At 32.9% G+C, this 17738-nt stretch overlaps 2 protein-coding genes and 1 non-coding gene across 6 annotated transcripts; 2 read left to right on the top strand and 1 right to left on the bottom strand.

The window, feature by feature from the left end:
- Window positions 1-1659: 1659 nt before the first annotated feature.
- On the top strand, window positions 1660-1732 carry TRNAR-CCU (transfer RNA arginine (anticodon CCU)). Its single transcript has one exon. It is a non-coding gene; the product is annotated as a tRNA-Arg (tRNA).
- A 5008-nt stretch (window positions 1733-6740) lies between these two features.
- Window positions 6741-8355, top strand: LOC131000906 (uncharacterized). Of its 3 annotated transcripts, none has more exons than XM_057927049.1 (6): window positions 6741-6915; window positions 7475-7541; window positions 7621-7743; window positions 7814-7897; window positions 7974-8060; window positions 8138-8355. In XM_057927049.1, exons 1-6 carry the CDS (start codon window positions 6848-6850, stop codon window positions 8222-8224), a joined length of 516 nt encoding a protein of 171 aa, XP_057783032.1. In that variant the 5' UTR covers window positions 6741-6847; the 3' UTR covers window positions 8225-8355. The 3 variants fall into 3 exon arrangements, with proteins under 3 accessions (XP_057783032.1, XP_057783031.1, XP_057783030.1); XM_057927048.1 differs by having other exon boundaries at window positions 6752-6915; window positions 7811-7897; XM_057927047.1 differs by having other exon boundaries at window positions 6752-6915; window positions 7974-8355.
- A 3642-nt stretch (window positions 8356-11997) lies between these two features.
- LOC131000882 (ceramide synthase LOH2) lies at window positions 11998-16325 on the bottom strand. 2 transcript variants are annotated; one of them, XM_057927020.1, is made up of 6 exons: window positions 15919-16325; window positions 14986-15194; window positions 14315-14470; window positions 12940-13125; window positions 12675-12853; window positions 11998-12269 (listed from the first exon to the last, which is right to left on the bottom strand). In XM_057927020.1, exons 1-6 carry the CDS (start codon window positions 16033-16035, stop codon window positions 12250-12252), a joined length of 867 nt encoding a protein of 288 aa, XP_057783003.1. In that variant the 5' UTR covers window positions 16036-16325; the 3' UTR covers window positions 11998-12249. The 2 variants fall into 2 exon arrangements, with proteins under 2 accessions (XP_057783003.1, XP_057783001.1); XM_057927018.1 differs by having other exon boundaries at window positions 11998-12853; window positions 15919-16296.
- Window positions 16326-17738: the final 1413 nt, after the last annotated feature.

Raw genomic sequence — 17738 nt, 5'->3', positions numbered from 1 at the left:
TTTGATTGTATAATCTACATATGTTTATCCCTGCTAATTCTCATACTAAAATTCTCTACATGGGAAGACAAAATTTATTATACTCACTTTATAGCACATTAGACTTCACCACAAATCATGTGTGCATGGAGACCAAACAGGCAACAACCCTCATGACATTTTCACATGGGGAGTTGATTTAACTTTTAGTTTTGAATCTTGACTAGCAATAAAATAAAATCTCTTTTTTTTTTTTCCTTTTTCTTCTTTTGTACATAATAAGGTGAAAAAGATTCCCATTCCAATGAGAGACTACAAGTGAGCCTCACATGGTTAGTCCTTAATTAATATTCTACTAATTTGGATTAGTCAAATTATGGGTTGTTCATAGGTATCTTGATTTCTCATATTTAGACTGCTAAAAACAAACAAGGCAAAAAATGGACAAGAAATCGTCATGAAAGAGTGGAGGAAACTTAGGCTTGTGTCTCTTTTGGTTTCCCATTAAGTAAACAGCCTCTGTTTTTTAACTCCCATTTTTATGTTGTCTTCTTTTGTTCTTGTAATGTTTTAGGACACATTTCAATTTTTAATACTTCCTTTTATCTTTTATACCTTTATCACCAATACATCATATCAAGGACTTTATCCAATTATTGCTTGAAAATTGGGATTTTTTTTTTGGCATTCTTAAAGATGGATGTAATTTAGTTCAAATATTTATGAAGTTCCCAGAATTTTAAATTTCATAGCACATTTTTTGCCTTAAAATCACAAGTTTTTAGATGCAATAGCTTACCAAAACATAGCATACCTTCTGCATCATATATATTCTTTTAGAGTTCTCTGTTGTTCGTTTTTAAGCAGATACAATTGAAGTTTGAATCAACTCATAACTAACTAATAAATTCATGTAAAAGGGTAACATGAGCACCATACACCACGTTCTGTTTTTTTTAAAAAAATTAAGAATGTAAGAAATTTTGGAATATTTGCAACTCATTTAAGTTGTGACAGAAGAAATTAAAGCATGAGAAGAATGGTGCATGTATATGAGATTTACTACAAAAATGCACAAGATCATAACGACAAAATAGAAATGGATAGTGCATGTATATGAGATTGAATTTCCATAAAGAAATAGTATATGAGGTTGAAGATAACCATAATTTTCTTGAAGCACGAAAATTCATGACACGTTGAATCCAAAGCATTTTGGCTTTGTAATAGGGATCACCAATGGAGAGATAGGTTTGCAGTCAAAAGGTTTTTGAAGAGAATAATTGAATGGTAACTATAACATTTATATGATCTTTTTAATTTCAATTCAAACAAGAGGTTTTTAGGAGATAAAATGAGAAGTATACATAGAATTAAATCTCAAACAAACGTAGAAAACAATATCCTGTGAACTAATTCAAAAGAAACTAAAATATTAATATAAGGGATAACATTTATCACCTTATACCTCGTTTGTTTTGATATATGAAAAAATCTGAGCAGATTGTATAATTTTCCTTGGGAAAGGGATAATTTTATACCACCTTATAAAGAGTGGATAAATATATTATCCTTTAAACCAAATAAGATATAAAAAATGTGGTCCCAATTTTAAGTGATAAATTTATACCTCATTGCAAACACATCTATAGCTAATATCACGGGATTGTTAAATGTCAAGCGCCTGTAGCTCAGTGGATAGAGCGTCTGTTTCCTAAGCAGAAAGTCGTAGGTTCGACCCCTACCTGGCGCGAACAAAGATGTCATTTTATTTTTTTAGGATATACCCCATATTTTTTATTTTTTATTTTTTATTTATCTTTTAATTTTACAAATACCCCTTTATTTATAAAATAAAAAACCACACTTAGTTCAACCTCAACCATTTATTTCATATAATGAGAGGATCCTTTCTCCGTTACATAGAAATCACCAAACATTTTATTAAAGGGTTAAGGTGCAGATAAGCCCCTGAAGTGTGAGCCCTTAGAGCGATTTACTCCCTTTACTAACTGTGTGTGCAACTTACCCCCTAAACTACCAAAAATCGCACATTTAACCCCTTCTTGACTAACACCGTTAGTCAACGTTAGTTAGTAATTTCTTTTTTTGTTTTTTTAATTCTAATTGTGGGGCCCACCTTCCTTTCTTCTTCTTCTTCTACGCTTCTTCCTCCTCCTCTGCCCTCCTATCCACCGCCTCCCACCCCCACTCCTCCAAGAAAATCACCGCCGCCATCCTGCTACGGCAAGAAATGACCCAGTTGTCTCAATACTTCAAATTTAAAAAATAACTCCATGATTTTATAAATTCCTCCTCCTCAATCTTGCCATGTCTATTTCTTGGTAAATGAACATTTTAAAGAATCTGATATTAAACGATCTGAGCTGAGCTAGTATAGTATTAACATTATTTGAAATGTCAATCTCCAGAAAAACTATTATTCAAACCGTTTCATTCTGCTACCTACCTGCTGCCTTGGTACTTTCTCCTATTTTGACATTTATCTTACACACAAGAGAAGAAAGAAAATATCTTGAGCAAACTAACTTGCCTCTGCGAAGATCTGCACCATTGTTATTTGTCAAGAAACAGTTGTGTTCTGGTCAAGTGCAGTAAATAGTTATCACATAACTCAAAGCTTCCATTTTTTTACTCGCAGATACATTCAATGAAGAAATCATCGATTTTGGACAAGATTCATGAGAGCTGAATCCAAGATTTTCCAACCGGAAACCAAAAGCCCATTTGGGATTCCGACCCTTTTCGTCTCTTGCATCATTTCCATGTCAAATCAAGATCCGAGTTGAGTCAGTTGACTTTTCTGAAATTATCCCTTCATAAATCTTGTCAAAAGGGATCAGATTTTTCCAGCTCCAGAAGCTTTTTTGTTCCAGATTACGAGTGATGGAGGAGGATGAAAGGCTCCCAACTTACGGCGATGAAGCGCGGGAGCTTCAGCAGCCGCTGCCGCCGGCGGAGGCGGAGGCGGAGAGCGAGATGCGGAGCATTTTCTGCAGCCCTGTTCATTTGTTCAAAATGCTTGCGAGGGAACTGCATTGGAGCTTTGTGTTTGGAGTGGTGATTGTGTATGGCGTGAGCCAAGGCTTAGGTGGAGCTCTTGCCGTAGCAGGATGGCGGCGGCGATTTTCCTGGAGGAGTGGGGGTGGGAGGCGGTGGATAAGAGGGCAGAGGAGGAGGACGAAGCGTAGAAGAAGAAGAAGAAAGGAATGTGGGCCCCACAATTAGAATTAAAAAACAAAAGAAAAAATTACTAACTAACGTTGACTAACGGTGTTAGTCAAGAAGGGGTTAAATGTGCGATTTTTGGTAGTTTAGGGGGTAAGTTGCACACACAGTTAGTAAAGGGAGTAAATCGCTCTAAGGGCTCACACTTCAGGGGCTTATCTGCACCTTAACCCTTTATTAAAATATGTGCCCACAAAAATTGAAATACTTTTGGTGGACACTTGAAATTATGCCTTTATTTCTTTTCTGATATATCCTCCAAATATATGTCATTTCTATTTTTGGACATTCCCCCATACAAATATGTAATATATATTTTTTAATGTAAAACTCTTTCTTTAGTATCAATACCTTTTATTCATTTTCAATACACTTAATAAGTTTTTCAATCACTTTTATTAAAATACGTGCCGAAAGATTTCAGACATAAACATGGGGGACGAACGAAGTATCTAATATGCTATATTTAATAAAATTACATAATGTTCTACTGATATTTTTCTAAAATAAATTATACTAATATATATTATTTTATAATCAATTATATAATATCCTACTAATAATTTTTTAATATAAAACAAATAGAAATACATAATTTAAAAAATTATAATATTAGAATCAAGAAAAATAAATAAAATTAAAAATATTTGAAATGTGATTTCTTATTCCAAGGAAAATAAATTTATTTGAAAATATAAATTATGTATAATATGTTAAACTTTTAAATTATCACAATTTGATCATTTTAAATTCATTTTTGTATTTTAAATTAAGGGTTTTCTTATAAGAGCAAAATTTTGAAGTAGCAAAAATTAAGCATAAAACACAATTTATGGCCACTCATTGAAAAAACGTAAAATTTGGCATTTTTTAACGATTTCGGACGTGTTTACCCTTAATTAGGCGGATCGGGTAGCGGGTCGGGTGCCGGATAGGGTTAGGCACTTATGGCACTATTAGTGTCATAAGTGCCAAGATTTTACTTGGTTTTATTTTGAATTTCCGTTGGCATAAGTGCCAGCGAAAATCCAAAATAAAATCAAGTAAAATGGTCCTCTTAGCACTTATGGCACTAATAGTGTCATAAGTGCCAAGGGAAATTCAAAATAAAACCAAGTAAATCTTGACAGTTATGTCACTAATAGTGCCATAAGTGCCAACGGAAATCTAAAGTAAAACCAAGTAAAATGGTACTCTTGACACTTATGGCACTATTAGTGTCATACGTGCAGCACAAATACAGACAACAACAATAGAATCAAGAAATCATGATGTGAAGAAGATGAAGCAAACAAACAAAAAACCCTAAATGAATCATCTAAACTCTAAATGGATAATATAAACCCTAAATGGAACATCTAAACCCTACGGGGAAGTGTTTAAAATGGTCCTTTTGGCACTTATGGCACTAATAGTATCATATGTGCACAACACAAATACAGAAACAACAACAATAGAATGAAGAAATCGTGATGTGAAGAAGATAAAACACATGAAACAAACAAACAAACAAAAAACAAACAAAATCTCGCACCAAAACTTGCCGGAACACTGTAAATTCGCCGAAAGCGGCGAGAGAGAAGGGAAGCACGACTGCGAAATTGAAATCACAATGGTACTCTATCGATTTTTACTCATTCTATCAATTTTTATATTTTATATCAAATTTTATATTTGGAGGTCCTTTTCAATCAATTTATATATACGCAAAAGTATATCGGATCTCATGTACGAAACGGATCTGAGTAAGGGCATGACGCGGATCAAATACGAGCAGAGCACGGTCGAGTCTGAGTAAGTAAAAGTACAATTTATCGTGAATAGAAAAAATAATTGTTGTGAAAACATAACATTTTACAAATATATATTACATTTCCTCATGTCGATTGGAGTATTACTTTTCATCACAATAATAATTTCTTCAAATTATTCATATTATAAAACATCACATTTCTTTATGTCAATGTTTTTTTTCTTACGATAATAATTAGTTGACTAAATAAGTACAAGTTCTCTGCTTCCGCCATTCACACCACCGCCGCGCCATTCGTCGCGGTCGTACTACCTTACCTTCCCGTTAGCATACCCGTGTCGCCTCTCCTTCCAGATGACGCACCCCTGCCTCGCACCCATGTCACCTTTCCTTCCAGGCGACACACACCCTGCCCCGCGCTCGTGTCGCCTCTCCTTCCAGTCAGTGCACCCCCTAGATCGCGCCCATGTCGTTGCTCTACCAGTCATCCACTGGTGCTTCCTCAGCTCCGCATCCACGTCCTCGGCCACTCCTCTTTTGCCATGTGGAGGATAGGATCGGATCGGGTCAGACTCGTTTCTTGGGTGAGATCAGTCTCACCCAATACGTACTTATATATATATATATATATATATATATATATATATATAAATGTTTATTTTCGTAGTTTCGGGTCTATTGTCTACCTGACACGAATGAATTTTGTTCTATTAATTTTACTATTTTCACGTTCAATTTATTTCTATTTGTTAATTTTATTATTTTCTCATTCAATTTTTATCTTGTGAGGGGGTGTTTGACTGAGATGATAATTTCTTTAAAATAACTTATAAATTATTTAAAAGATTATAAACTACTTTAAAATGTTTGATAAAATAAACTTTTAAAGAGCTTATAAGATGTAAAAATAAGCTCTAAGAGCTTATAAGTTTTCAAAAAATTAATTGCTTCACTTCAATTTATTTTTTCATTATCTTATAAGCAACACTCATTTTACAAAAATAATCAATTATATGATTTTTTTTTCATCATATATCATTATAATTTCATTATTCTTTAATAAAGATTTTCTCTCTAATTAAATTTTTTCTTTATAACTTATAAGCTCAATTATCCAAACACTTTAACAACTTATAAATTTTTAAAAATCTATATCTTATCGGTTAAAAAAATTTATTTATAAGCTTTTAAAATATCACTTTAAAATAAATTTAGCCAAATATCCTCTTATAGTATTGTTTCCTCAGTCCTTCTCTATAACACAAAATCTCCTGTGCACTTAGGTGAACCGTACACCCGGGTTAACCTGCACTCAAATCTTGACCCGCATGCTATTTCAAACCCACATCATGACTCATATCGTGTAAATGACATTATTCAGTTATACAAATGACACTATTTAATTATATAAATGATATTATAACATTTTAAAATGTTATAATGTCATTTTCAATCTTATAGTATTATTTAAAATATTATAGTGTCATTTACAATCTTATTGTGTCAATTGCAGAAAGTGTCATTTTTATTTCTGAATAGCGTCAATTAAATAATAGTATCATTTACAATGTTATAGTGTCATTTATACGCAGTGCAATTTGTATAACAGAATAATGTCAATTACAAGCAGTGTTATTTGTATAACCGAATAATTTTATTTACACAATTTGAATCAGAATACGAGCTTAGATCAAAATGCGTGTCAGGATTTGAGTACGGATCAATTCGAATGTATGGTAAACCGAGATGTACATGATCACCTCACTCTACAAAACCCTAGCACAAAAGTTACCAAATTTTGCGGAACTCGTACCCTAAAACCCCAAATCTCCATAATTCTTCCTCCCATTCTTTTTAAACGCAGAAATGAAGAGCTTCGAGATCGATGGTACCACTCTCTCTCTCGCTCTCTTCGTCGACGTTACCAATTCCAAGTACGCTTACTCCATTTTATCGTTCCTGTTATTTTATCTTCATTGCCGATTGTAAAATTTTCATTTTTGGTGCTTTTCAATTCTTTTAAAGATACTCAATAATTTGGCATGTTGTTGCTTATAGAAGATGATGGCTCATGCTTTTTTGTTTGCATATAAGTTTTAAGGGGGAGAAGATAGAAATTTGTTGTTGTTAGCCAATACCGAAATTAGTTCTGTTTCTGAGAGGTAGAATCTGCTCAAGTTATCACCTCTTATACACAAGTTATCACCGAAATTAGTTCTGTTTGCATGATTATATGGGTTGTGTATGTTTAAATTGTTAATTGGATATAGTCTCAGCCATTGATTTAGTTTTACCTGAACTGAGGTCCTCTTTAGAAAGGTTTCTGAAACTCCAATGAATTTTTTAATGGGGCATACTGTTCAAGGCAATGAGAGTTTGTCTGAAGCTGCCATTAAAATTAAATTTTTTTATTCAGAAAGAGGTGATAACTTCACTTGTGCAGATTCTACCTCTTGGTAACAAGTAATGATGAAAGTTGGTTTTTGTGTGCAGAGAGCTTCTGGAGTTGATGCAAGCAGGGACTTTGGAACCAGAAGTAGCATTTCTCAATGCTTCACTTGTTAGTACAAACTTGATACTTGTTTGTTTTTTCGCACTTGTGGGGGTGTCCGTGATATTCATGACTTGCAATTGGACAGATACCAGATGTTTTCCCTGTTCTTGCTGCAGCAAACAAGACGCTTGTAGCAAAAATACGAGACTCACTGACAACCCGCACTCTTCATTCGGAGCTTGTCTACAACTACTCAGGCTCCAAACATGTAAGAAATGTTGTGCTTGTTGTTGTTAGTCTTCTGGAACTCTGCTTGAATTGTATACTTTTTGAAGCAGATATCGGAGTCCTTGAAGAGGTGCGGCATATCAGACAGCACCACTTACATCCTCGCAGCTCGTTTTGGTGCTACAGCTGATGAGGTGAGACCATTGGAACCATAATTAATTGCAATCTGTCATTTCTCTTTTCTTTGCTAAAGGGTTGTTGTTTTGCTAGATGACAGCCATAAAGGGGCTTATCAAAGGGACAGAAATAGGGTTGGAGGAATTGGAAACACGAGCTAATCAAGCCCAGATACAGAAGGTTTGTTCATCATCATCATCATCGATCCGATTTAAATATGTTGTTGCTGGTGTTGATGTTTGCTTTGTTGATCTCAGCACTACAAAATATCAGCGCCGGAGTTGGGGATATCTTCGGTGGCGGATGCTATTACGTGCAGGATTTCTGCGCGAGATGCTTTGTAACAAAAGCGCTCAGCTTATTATCTGCTTGTAATATTTTTACCTGATGATATATGGTAATACCAAACCAACTTATGTAATCATAGTTACACTAGGACCAAAACAATAATGATTAAACATTCTCTTGCCTGGAATTATGATTGCTTCTAGCAGCGCACTTTGGGAAACAAGGTCGGTAAGTAATAGGGAGAGGTCGTCCATACAACTATGAAAAATGGGAATAAAAAGTGTAACATTTGTCACACATCTATGAGTTTGATTTTTCTAAGTATTATGATAAAAATATTATTTACTTCGTCTCTTGACCTTAATTTTATTTCTTTTGCTATTTTAGTTCGTCCTCCAAATTATTATCCATTTTTATTCTAATAAAATTGTTTCATAAAAGTCTAATTTTATCTTTTTTGCTATTTTAGTTCGTCCTCTAAATTATTATTCATTTTTATTTTAATAAAATTATTTCATATAATTCCATAAAAGTGAGACTTTTACTTCAATTTAATCACACTTTAACATTACAATAAAAGTGAGATTCTTGTCCCACTCACTACAACTCAATCATATTATTAAAACTCATGTCATTTTCAAAAGGGTAAAGAATTGGAGGGCAGAAGAAGTAGTATATTCGTTGTAAATTATACTCTCAATGTCCATGAAACATGTTCCTAAGAAGGCGATATTCTTAGATAGAGGGGTATTATTTTGAAAAATTAAATTTATATTTGTTCATTCTCTATAAATAGATACAAATATTGTCATAATTATACACACAACTTGTTCCCCTGCTTTTCATATAACATCAAATGCTCACTTTCAAAACCTACATTTTTTTGGTTTTAATCTGTAGATCACAATTAGATTTTTTTTCTCTTACTCCAACGATTTCTTACTCACGCAAGATTAGTATCCAAACCTTTAAGATATCCCAAACTTAGAAAAAAAAATTGTACAATTTGAAACTGCTATGAACTCTCAAATATCACTCGATCTCTATCTCCAAACATAACCAAACCTCTAAAAATATCCCTAAAAGCTCACATCAAAAGGTTTGAAAAACACACACAAACACTCCACCAGTCCACAAAGTTGGACATATCAAGAAGACATAGCACTAATGTCTTTTTGATATATAGTCAATGAGAATCCAATTCTTGGCACCAACTAAAAAGGTGGTGCAATAAAGTAACACGTGTTAGATTTGTATCAACAAGCTTGAGCAACCAATCCACAATTGGGCAAAGAAAAACCAATGAAGTAATTAAGAAATTATTATAAACGACTAACTGCAAACATCACCAAGTGGATTAGCAAAAAATGAAACATATAGTTGAGAAAATATCGGAATGTCCAACCAAGATGTTAAGAGAAAGGCTCAAATAATGTTCAAACTTCTTAGTTTTTGAAACAAGAGGTTTTTAAACAAGTTATGCGTAATCATACCAAGTGAAAATTGAAATTGAATAGTGAAAGTGTATGCAAACATCTAAACAATAAATAAATCATTGATGAAGGTGGTGACAGTTTAAAAAGAATAAGAACCGATGAAGATGGATCGAATTTGACTGACTCCAACTCTAGAAGCCCCAGTTAGCCATGCTTCAACAATTAGTCGTGCCACTAGAAAAGATAAAGCTAAAGTTAAAAGAAAGGAAAAGCCACAACATCATAATCTTTAACTATTTCGGCTGATTTCACTGCATAAATTTGTGTGATGAGGATCACGCGTAAAAAAGAGATTGATGTGCATCGAGAGAAAGTTGATGTAATGAATATAAAATTAGACATGACTATGTTGACTACATTGATGAATCAAAGTCATATATCTCCATAAAAAGAAGACTTGAAAATGCGTCTCATGGTAAAATTATTTTCAACCTGATTGGGATCAATTGCTTGTAAATTGTAACTTTAGATATGTTATTTTAATTATTTTCTTACAGTAACTTTAAGTTTATCATGTAATTTTAATTAATGAAATGTAATTGTACAATCTACTTTATTGACATGAATTACTTTTTTTTTTGACAAAACATGAATTACTTTTTGTACATGCATGTATTTTATTTTATTTTTTGCTTTTGTTGCTTTTGCAGAGTCACAATCTTTGTTGGCTCTAGCCTCTAGGTGCTTTTGTTACAAACATTTTTTTTTTGCTTTTGGAGTTTTATATAGTTACACATGTTTTATATATTTATCTTGAAATTCATGTAAAACTATACTACAAATATTTTTCAACACATATTTGTTGCATCTTTTTTACCAACTCATATCAAATCCACACTCCAACAAGAAAATAACATCAAGTTCAAGTCTTGATGCTTTCAACCTGCAACAAGATTTCGATGAATGGGAAAAACACATTGTTGACCCATATTCCAAACTTAATCCCATGTTCGAGAATGTAGCCATTGCGATGTGAAAATATCATTATAACGTAAAATCACGCAAGGTAGGTCATTGAACAAAAATGCGAGAAGGATCATGAAAGTTTGTTCGAGAAATACTTTTGAAAAGATGATCCATCAAACAAGGTTTCACATGCTAAAATTATTGTTCGAATGTATAATGAATAAAAATGTTCTTGTTGATATTTTTTTTTAACAAAAGCATAATGTCGTTGATCATCTAGGTATGCTTTTGATTAAAAAATATAGCAAATTTGATTGATGATTACCTGCAAACGAGCTCACAAACCATAAGAATTTCAGTTGCAAAATTCATCGAAGATGTGATTTCCAACTTTGGTGATGAGTATCTGACGCCCACCAAACAAGACATAACATATCTTCTACAAATTGGTGAATTACGAAATTTTCCATGTATGTTGGGCAATATTGATTGTATGCTCTGGGAATGGAGAAATTGTCCTATTGCTTTGGTATGGCATATGTAGGCAGGAACAACAAATCAACAATTATTTTGGAAGCAATTGCATCTCAAGACTACCAACAATCATTTTGTAAGCAATTGCATCTCAACACTTATGAATTTGATATGTATTTTTTAAAACTCTAAGTCCAGAAATGACATAAAAACGATTGAACAATCTCTTATTTTCAATAATATCTAGGAAGGTCGAGCACCAATTGCTAGTTATATCATTAATGGTCATTAGTATAATATAAGATATTATCTTAATGATGGCATATATCCTCGATGGGCAACATTTGTCAAATCTATTAATTTCTACAAATTTAAAAGCACTAGTTATTTGCTCAACATGCCTGAAAAGATGTTGAACGAACATTTGGTGTTCTCTAAACTCGTTTCGCTTTTATCAAGTAGTCATGCCTTATTTGATATCTTGGCATGACAGAAAAAATATTGATTGATTGCATAATATGACAATGGAAGATGAACAACACACTTCTTAAACTATCGCGATTCTACTGAATTTTTGGAAGCTCAACCTACACTGAATAGTAGATAAAGTGGAAGAAGAAAATGATAATCCAAATTTTGAACTCTCCACGAAATAGATTGCAAATCTATCCAACTATATCACAAATAAAACACAACTTCACAATAGATAAGCTCGCACCTCCCTTTAAAATGAACAACAACAACAACAACAACAACAATAATAATAATAATAATAATAATAATAATAATAATAATAATAATAATAATAATAATAATAATAATAATAATAATAATAATAATAATAATATGATTGAATAGTTGGATTGGTCAATGATAAACCATCAAAAATATGTGATTAGATTAGTAAAATATTGATGATGTGGAAGAAAAAAATTAATTAAATATCGAAAAGGTTGAATAATTGGGTGATTGAATTGATCATTGCTAAGGATAGTATCATCAATTCCACAAGAAAATTCTACAAGTTCTTTTCTAAATGCAAGAAGCCCCTATCTTACCTACTAGTCTATTACAACAATGGAGAATACGAGTTAGGAAAGTTCTGCAAAATATTTAGCTATTCCACTAAGCCAAATGTTCACTAAACAAACCTGCATCGTAACAATCCATATTTTCAAAAGGTCTTGAAGATGGTGATCTCCACCCTAGTCATCATCTTCGGTGTCTGTCCATAGATATTCAAGTGTTAGTAATGAATACTGACAGAGATTATTTGTTGGGCAAAAATTTGGAATATGACATAATAATTAGGCACAAACATAAAGAGTTGAGAAATGGTTTCTTATCAAGGGATAATAATTCCTAGAACATGACCGATGAGCACATAAGCACAATTTTACCAATTCCTCTCCTTTTAAGCCTTTAATGCCAAATGACGACAGGTACAAATTCGTAGGGAAGGTTTTACGAAAGGTCTAGTTGATGAAAGAGCACCTATCACTGACCCAAACTGAAGGCAGAATTTCTACATCGAATTTCTTGCCATAATTTCAACAGATTTGTTGAAGCATTTCAAATAGTGCTGAAGGAATAAATGGTTATGCATATCTCCAAAAATAAAAAGACTCACCTGATCGTATGTCTTCCCCAACTTTTCCTCTATTGTTCAGCTGTCTTGTTATCATTGAACATATGAGGACCCACCAGTAAATGTGGAAAACAAGCAGAGTTATTAACATTGTGTTGAAGATATAGTACATTGTTGCATGGGATGTCTGTGACAGGTTCAGGACTTGACATAAATAGTAGCTAAGGAACAGCAACCAGAGAAGGATTAGTTGGAAGAAAACAATCCAAAACTGAGAGAAGTCAAGTGAAATCATTTGGAAACCCACCTCGATGACCTGATGATCCAAAACGGAAAGTATATAAGCCTTAGCACGAGCCATGATATGGCAAACAAACCAAAAAATGCACTAGCTCCTAGCTCTTTTCCTGAGTATTTAAAAATTTTAGCACCTTCAAGGAATACATCGCTGGCATCATGCAATGCAAGAATAACAATTCCTATCTGGAAGAACCTACACATAGTAAATAGAAACAGTTCATCAATAAGTTAAATTCTTTAACATACATACATATGTGTGTGATTGTTTGCTCATGTGTGCATGTATAATTAACTCTTCAGTGAGTTGGTGTGGGTAGGCTTTTAAAGCTTGTAAGTAGAATTCCATCTTTCAATTTCAACAAGGAAACATGGTTGTAATTTGTAAACTGCCCACCTGAATTTGGCACCAAAATTTTCAATCTTCTTCAATTAGGATTTAGAGCGAAACAAATAGTATTTATGGAAGCTTAAGCAAATTCTTTCGAACTTACATGAAATATATTAGGTACAAAGTTGCCCCAGAGAATAGTATATTTCAGAATTTAAGTTACCTTAAATCTTTGACTATATGTCACACCTTCTATGGTGGTAAAAACTCAATCGTGTCCATATTTAGCATAATTTTATAGAATTTAATTTGTTAACACATATTTAAGCAATCAATAATAACTACAAAATTAAAACAATTTAAACTAAAAAGTAAATTATGACTTTTAATTTAAAGAATAAGCAAAGTTGGATCTTGATTTTTATATACCTGCCCACTATAAAATCCCTAATGAATCTTAAATCGAAATTCAACCTTAAAATAAAAAAATAAATATATCAACTAAAACAAGTATCATAATATAATTTTATTCTAATTATTAAGTAATACTACTAATAAAAAAAGAATATCTAGCGCCCCATTGTGGCTCCACCACTGATCGTGTCAAATTTGAACCACAGGAAAAGTTTAAGAAAACTAAGGACTGTCATACAAAAACTCTACCAAACATCTCAACTACACCTGCATTAAGATTAACAAGACAATACATAAGAAAAGCTATATATAGTAAGAGCAGCAGAATGGATCACACAATGACACACCTATCCTTGTCAGACCGGCCAGCTAATTTGTGAAATTGACTAGCTAAGGGTAGCTCTCCCTGATCTTAAATAATTTTTAAAAATTACAGATCAAAATCAGATAAGAATTCAAAATTTTCTGTGACCTACTACGGATAGTAGTAGGTCATGAGTTTCCTCTATGCAGACTTAAGAAATTGTTCTTTGTACAAATTAACATTTATGTCCCGTAAAGGTTTCATATTTATAAGCAGAGTCCATGCACTTTTTGCACAGCTTGACCAAAAAAATCATAAACAAGGTGAAAAAAGTACCTTGTCATATATGAATAAGAAATTAGGATGACAGTGACGATATGATGAGACATCATGACAGAGAAATCCTTCCTTCGAGTTTCCCAGGTAAGGAGGGCAGCAATGCTATAGAGGTAGAATCCACATTGGCACATGTAGATAAGTTTCACGGAAAGCCTGAAACATCAACGAAGTGCAAATTTATGCAGCTTTGTTCCCCATAGAGAGAATATAGAAGCAAACATAACACAAACGGTACGTGGAAGAGCTTCCATGCAAAATCAAAGTAGGATGCTGCCTCAGCAGCATCTCAAAACAATTTAAGTAATTTGGCATGGTCCCATGGACTGATACAGGGGAAGAACTGTTTCATCACAGAGGCAGACAAGCTTGCAAGCACTAACTTGAATAAATAACAAGAAAACTGAAACATTTCAAGTTGCTGTATGAGTAGTACAATGACCAGTTTTCAGAAATCTTTATATGGGAACGTGAAGCATAAAAAATGCAAGAGACTACACTTCATCAAGAGGTTTATACATATTTGGGAAACCCTGAAACCGTATTTTCCCTAACTAACATCATATCAATTGTTAATGCACTGCATACCTAGACTCCAGTAACATTTCTAAATTTATCCTGAAAATCCAATCATTATAGGCAAAGAGAACAATTATGAAAATCAGACTTACTTAAGTTCTTGATTAGGCCAGCCTGTAAAGTATTCTTTCACATCTGTAAACCATGGTTCCTGGTAATTAGCTGCCAAAACACAAAACTCAGCAGTACCATAGTACGTAAACTTCCACATGGACTCTGCACATTTTGCTATCTTTGTCCTTGTCTCCTCACTCCGTTTCGACCGACTAGTACCTCGGGTCACCAGCCAGACTGCCAGCCTCTGAAATATATGGATCACTTAGTGAGAAAGGAAAATCTTGACAGAAAGAAGGCTAATTTTGAACCATGATCTTGAGTGTCTTTTCTTTTAGTAATGATTTTTCCTAATAGATGAACCTGAGTTTATCTCTCAATTACAAAATGTTAATGGAGCTGAAAAACTAAATATCAAGTGAAGATTAACTCAATCCACGTTCAGTCATATATCATATTTGTATATAGAGAACAACTTGAAAAACACTTCATCTGGTATAATTGCCTTAGTTGGCATATTTAATAAACTCAGATGACCTAAACGGAGAAATAGTAATGGACCATAGTACTAGAGTTTCTTAATTCTCTAACGGCTAGACACCTAATCTCGGAAGTGTCCAATAGTCAATCAACTTCAACCATTTCATCGCCAGAAACTTTGAAAGCAAGGGGGAAATCAAAACTTAATTTACATCAGAATTTTCGAGATGGTGGTAAATGCAGCCTAGGTTCTTTTGCGCACTAGATAATATCATACTCGACCGTGCTGAATCTTTTTACAGGTTTGCGAAAGGAAGAAAATTGAGAAATTATACAAAATGAATCAGCAGATTTCTCGATCAAACAACATCCCACGCCATACTATACATCCACATTTAGGTATACATTCTCCAGATCAAATACCTATCTGTTCCAGCCAAAATATATATATAATATATACATATATATATATATATTAAGAAAGAGCTTACGCGAAAAATAAATCTGTCGAGGAATGCCCTTGCCGCGAAGAACGCAAAAACGAAATAGAAAGCTACGGCAAAATGCGAAACGCCGGGGACGCCATTAGGCGTCCAGAACGATTCCATCACAGAATTCTGAAACAACGACGCATCAACCGATCGAGCAACGGAGCGATTCAAATATTCAATGTAAAGGATCAAAAGAAACGCGAACTCAAGCGGAGACGAAGGCAATGCGCAGTATTGAAAGGCGGTGGGAAATGTGCCCAATTGAAGGGCAAATAGTGGAGAAATAAGGAAGAAGGTGAAAGGGAAAAGAGAATATAGGGAGTAGAGAGGATTGAGGGAGGCAGCAGTAAAAAGGAAGGCTCAGGAATGTTTTGGGCGCCTTTCCTTAAAATTATTTCACTTACTTGGATACTGCTGCTACCAAAGACGACGCACTAATTCTATTAAATTATTTTTCCTAATATTTTATTTTATTTTTCACATTATTTATAATTTCTAATACATTTTTTATTCAATTTCTCAATATTTTTATACATTAATAAGTAAATAAAGAAAACAAAAGGCAGTTAAAAATTTAACTATAGAAAACGCTCATATTTTTTTATTTACTTTTTGTTCTATCAATAATTTATGGAGTACGAGCACGGTTTCACGAATTTATCATGGTTACAAAAATTCTTCAAAAGAACTGAAAAATTAGACGTGATAAGTTGATAACTATAAAAGAGTTAGTAAGCTTTGAATTTTGTGATTGATCCTTCTATAATTTTTCTTATTTGATTACTTTTGTACTTTTGTATTCTATTTTATTGTGTTCATTTAATCCGTTAAGTGTTGAATTATTCCCCTTCATTTAATTTTACTTGTATTTCTTTTTAGGCTATCTTAGTGTTAGTGTAGTTAATATCTAAGATCAAAAATCTTGAATTCAAGTCTATCATAATCCATCTTCGGTTTTTTTTTTTTAATTAAATTATATAAAAAAAATGAGGACCCTGGAAGCCTGAGTAGAACAATATGCACCACTGTACAGAACAAAATATAGTAGTTTAATGAAGAATTGATATCGTTTATGCCTTTTATGATAAACAAAAAATTGAAACTGATTAATCACAGTTATCGCTGTCAGAAATATATTTTGCCTTTTGCTCCATTCACAACACACAGGTCTCCATCAAACCCGCAAATCAACAATGCAACTACGCGAAAAGCCACACTGCGTAAAAAGCTACTCCAAGCATAAATAATGGAACAACATGCATATGTAAAAAAGTCAATCTATACCATAACATTTAACGTTTTGCATAAATGTTCGAGTCTCAATTATCATTTTTTTGCACGTTGAATTAAGTTTTAATCCTCAAAAAGTCAAAAAAGTTTAGGGGTGTTCTCTTGATAAATTTAATTTATCAAGAGAAAAGAGAAGCAAAAATTTATCTTTTTTATTTTTATTTTTATTTATATAGAAGAGAATTTCACAATTTCTCATTCTTTCTTGTCACTCCAAGAATCCATTTTTCAAGTGAAAAACAGAAATGAAAAATAATAAAACTCTCTTTTTGGAAAAAACGAGGAAAAAAAATTAAAAGAAGAAATATTTATTTTTCCCTCTTTCTTTTCATAATAAATTTATCAATTAAAGAAAACACATCTCTTTATAATAGAATTTTGTAAAAATAGAAATGACAAGCATTCTGGTGTAAATTTTGATACATATACTCCCACGAAAGAACTTACTAAGAGAAAGTGACATAGGTTTTAAGAAAAAAAGTTATTTAGTGTATTGAAAGTGAAGAAAAAATTATTGAATGTATCGAAAA

Source organism: Salvia miltiorrhiza, chromosome 8, assembly GCF_028751815.1.
Source record: "Salvia miltiorrhiza cultivar Shanhuang (shh) chromosome 8, IMPLAD_Smil_shh, whole genome shotgun sequence".
In the NCBI taxonomy this organism is placed as follows: Eukaryota; Viridiplantae; Streptophyta; class Magnoliopsida; order Lamiales; family Lamiaceae; genus Salvia; species Salvia miltiorrhiza.
Note: the sequence above shows the minus strand (reverse complement) of the source record. Positions and strands in the feature narration are given on the sequence as shown.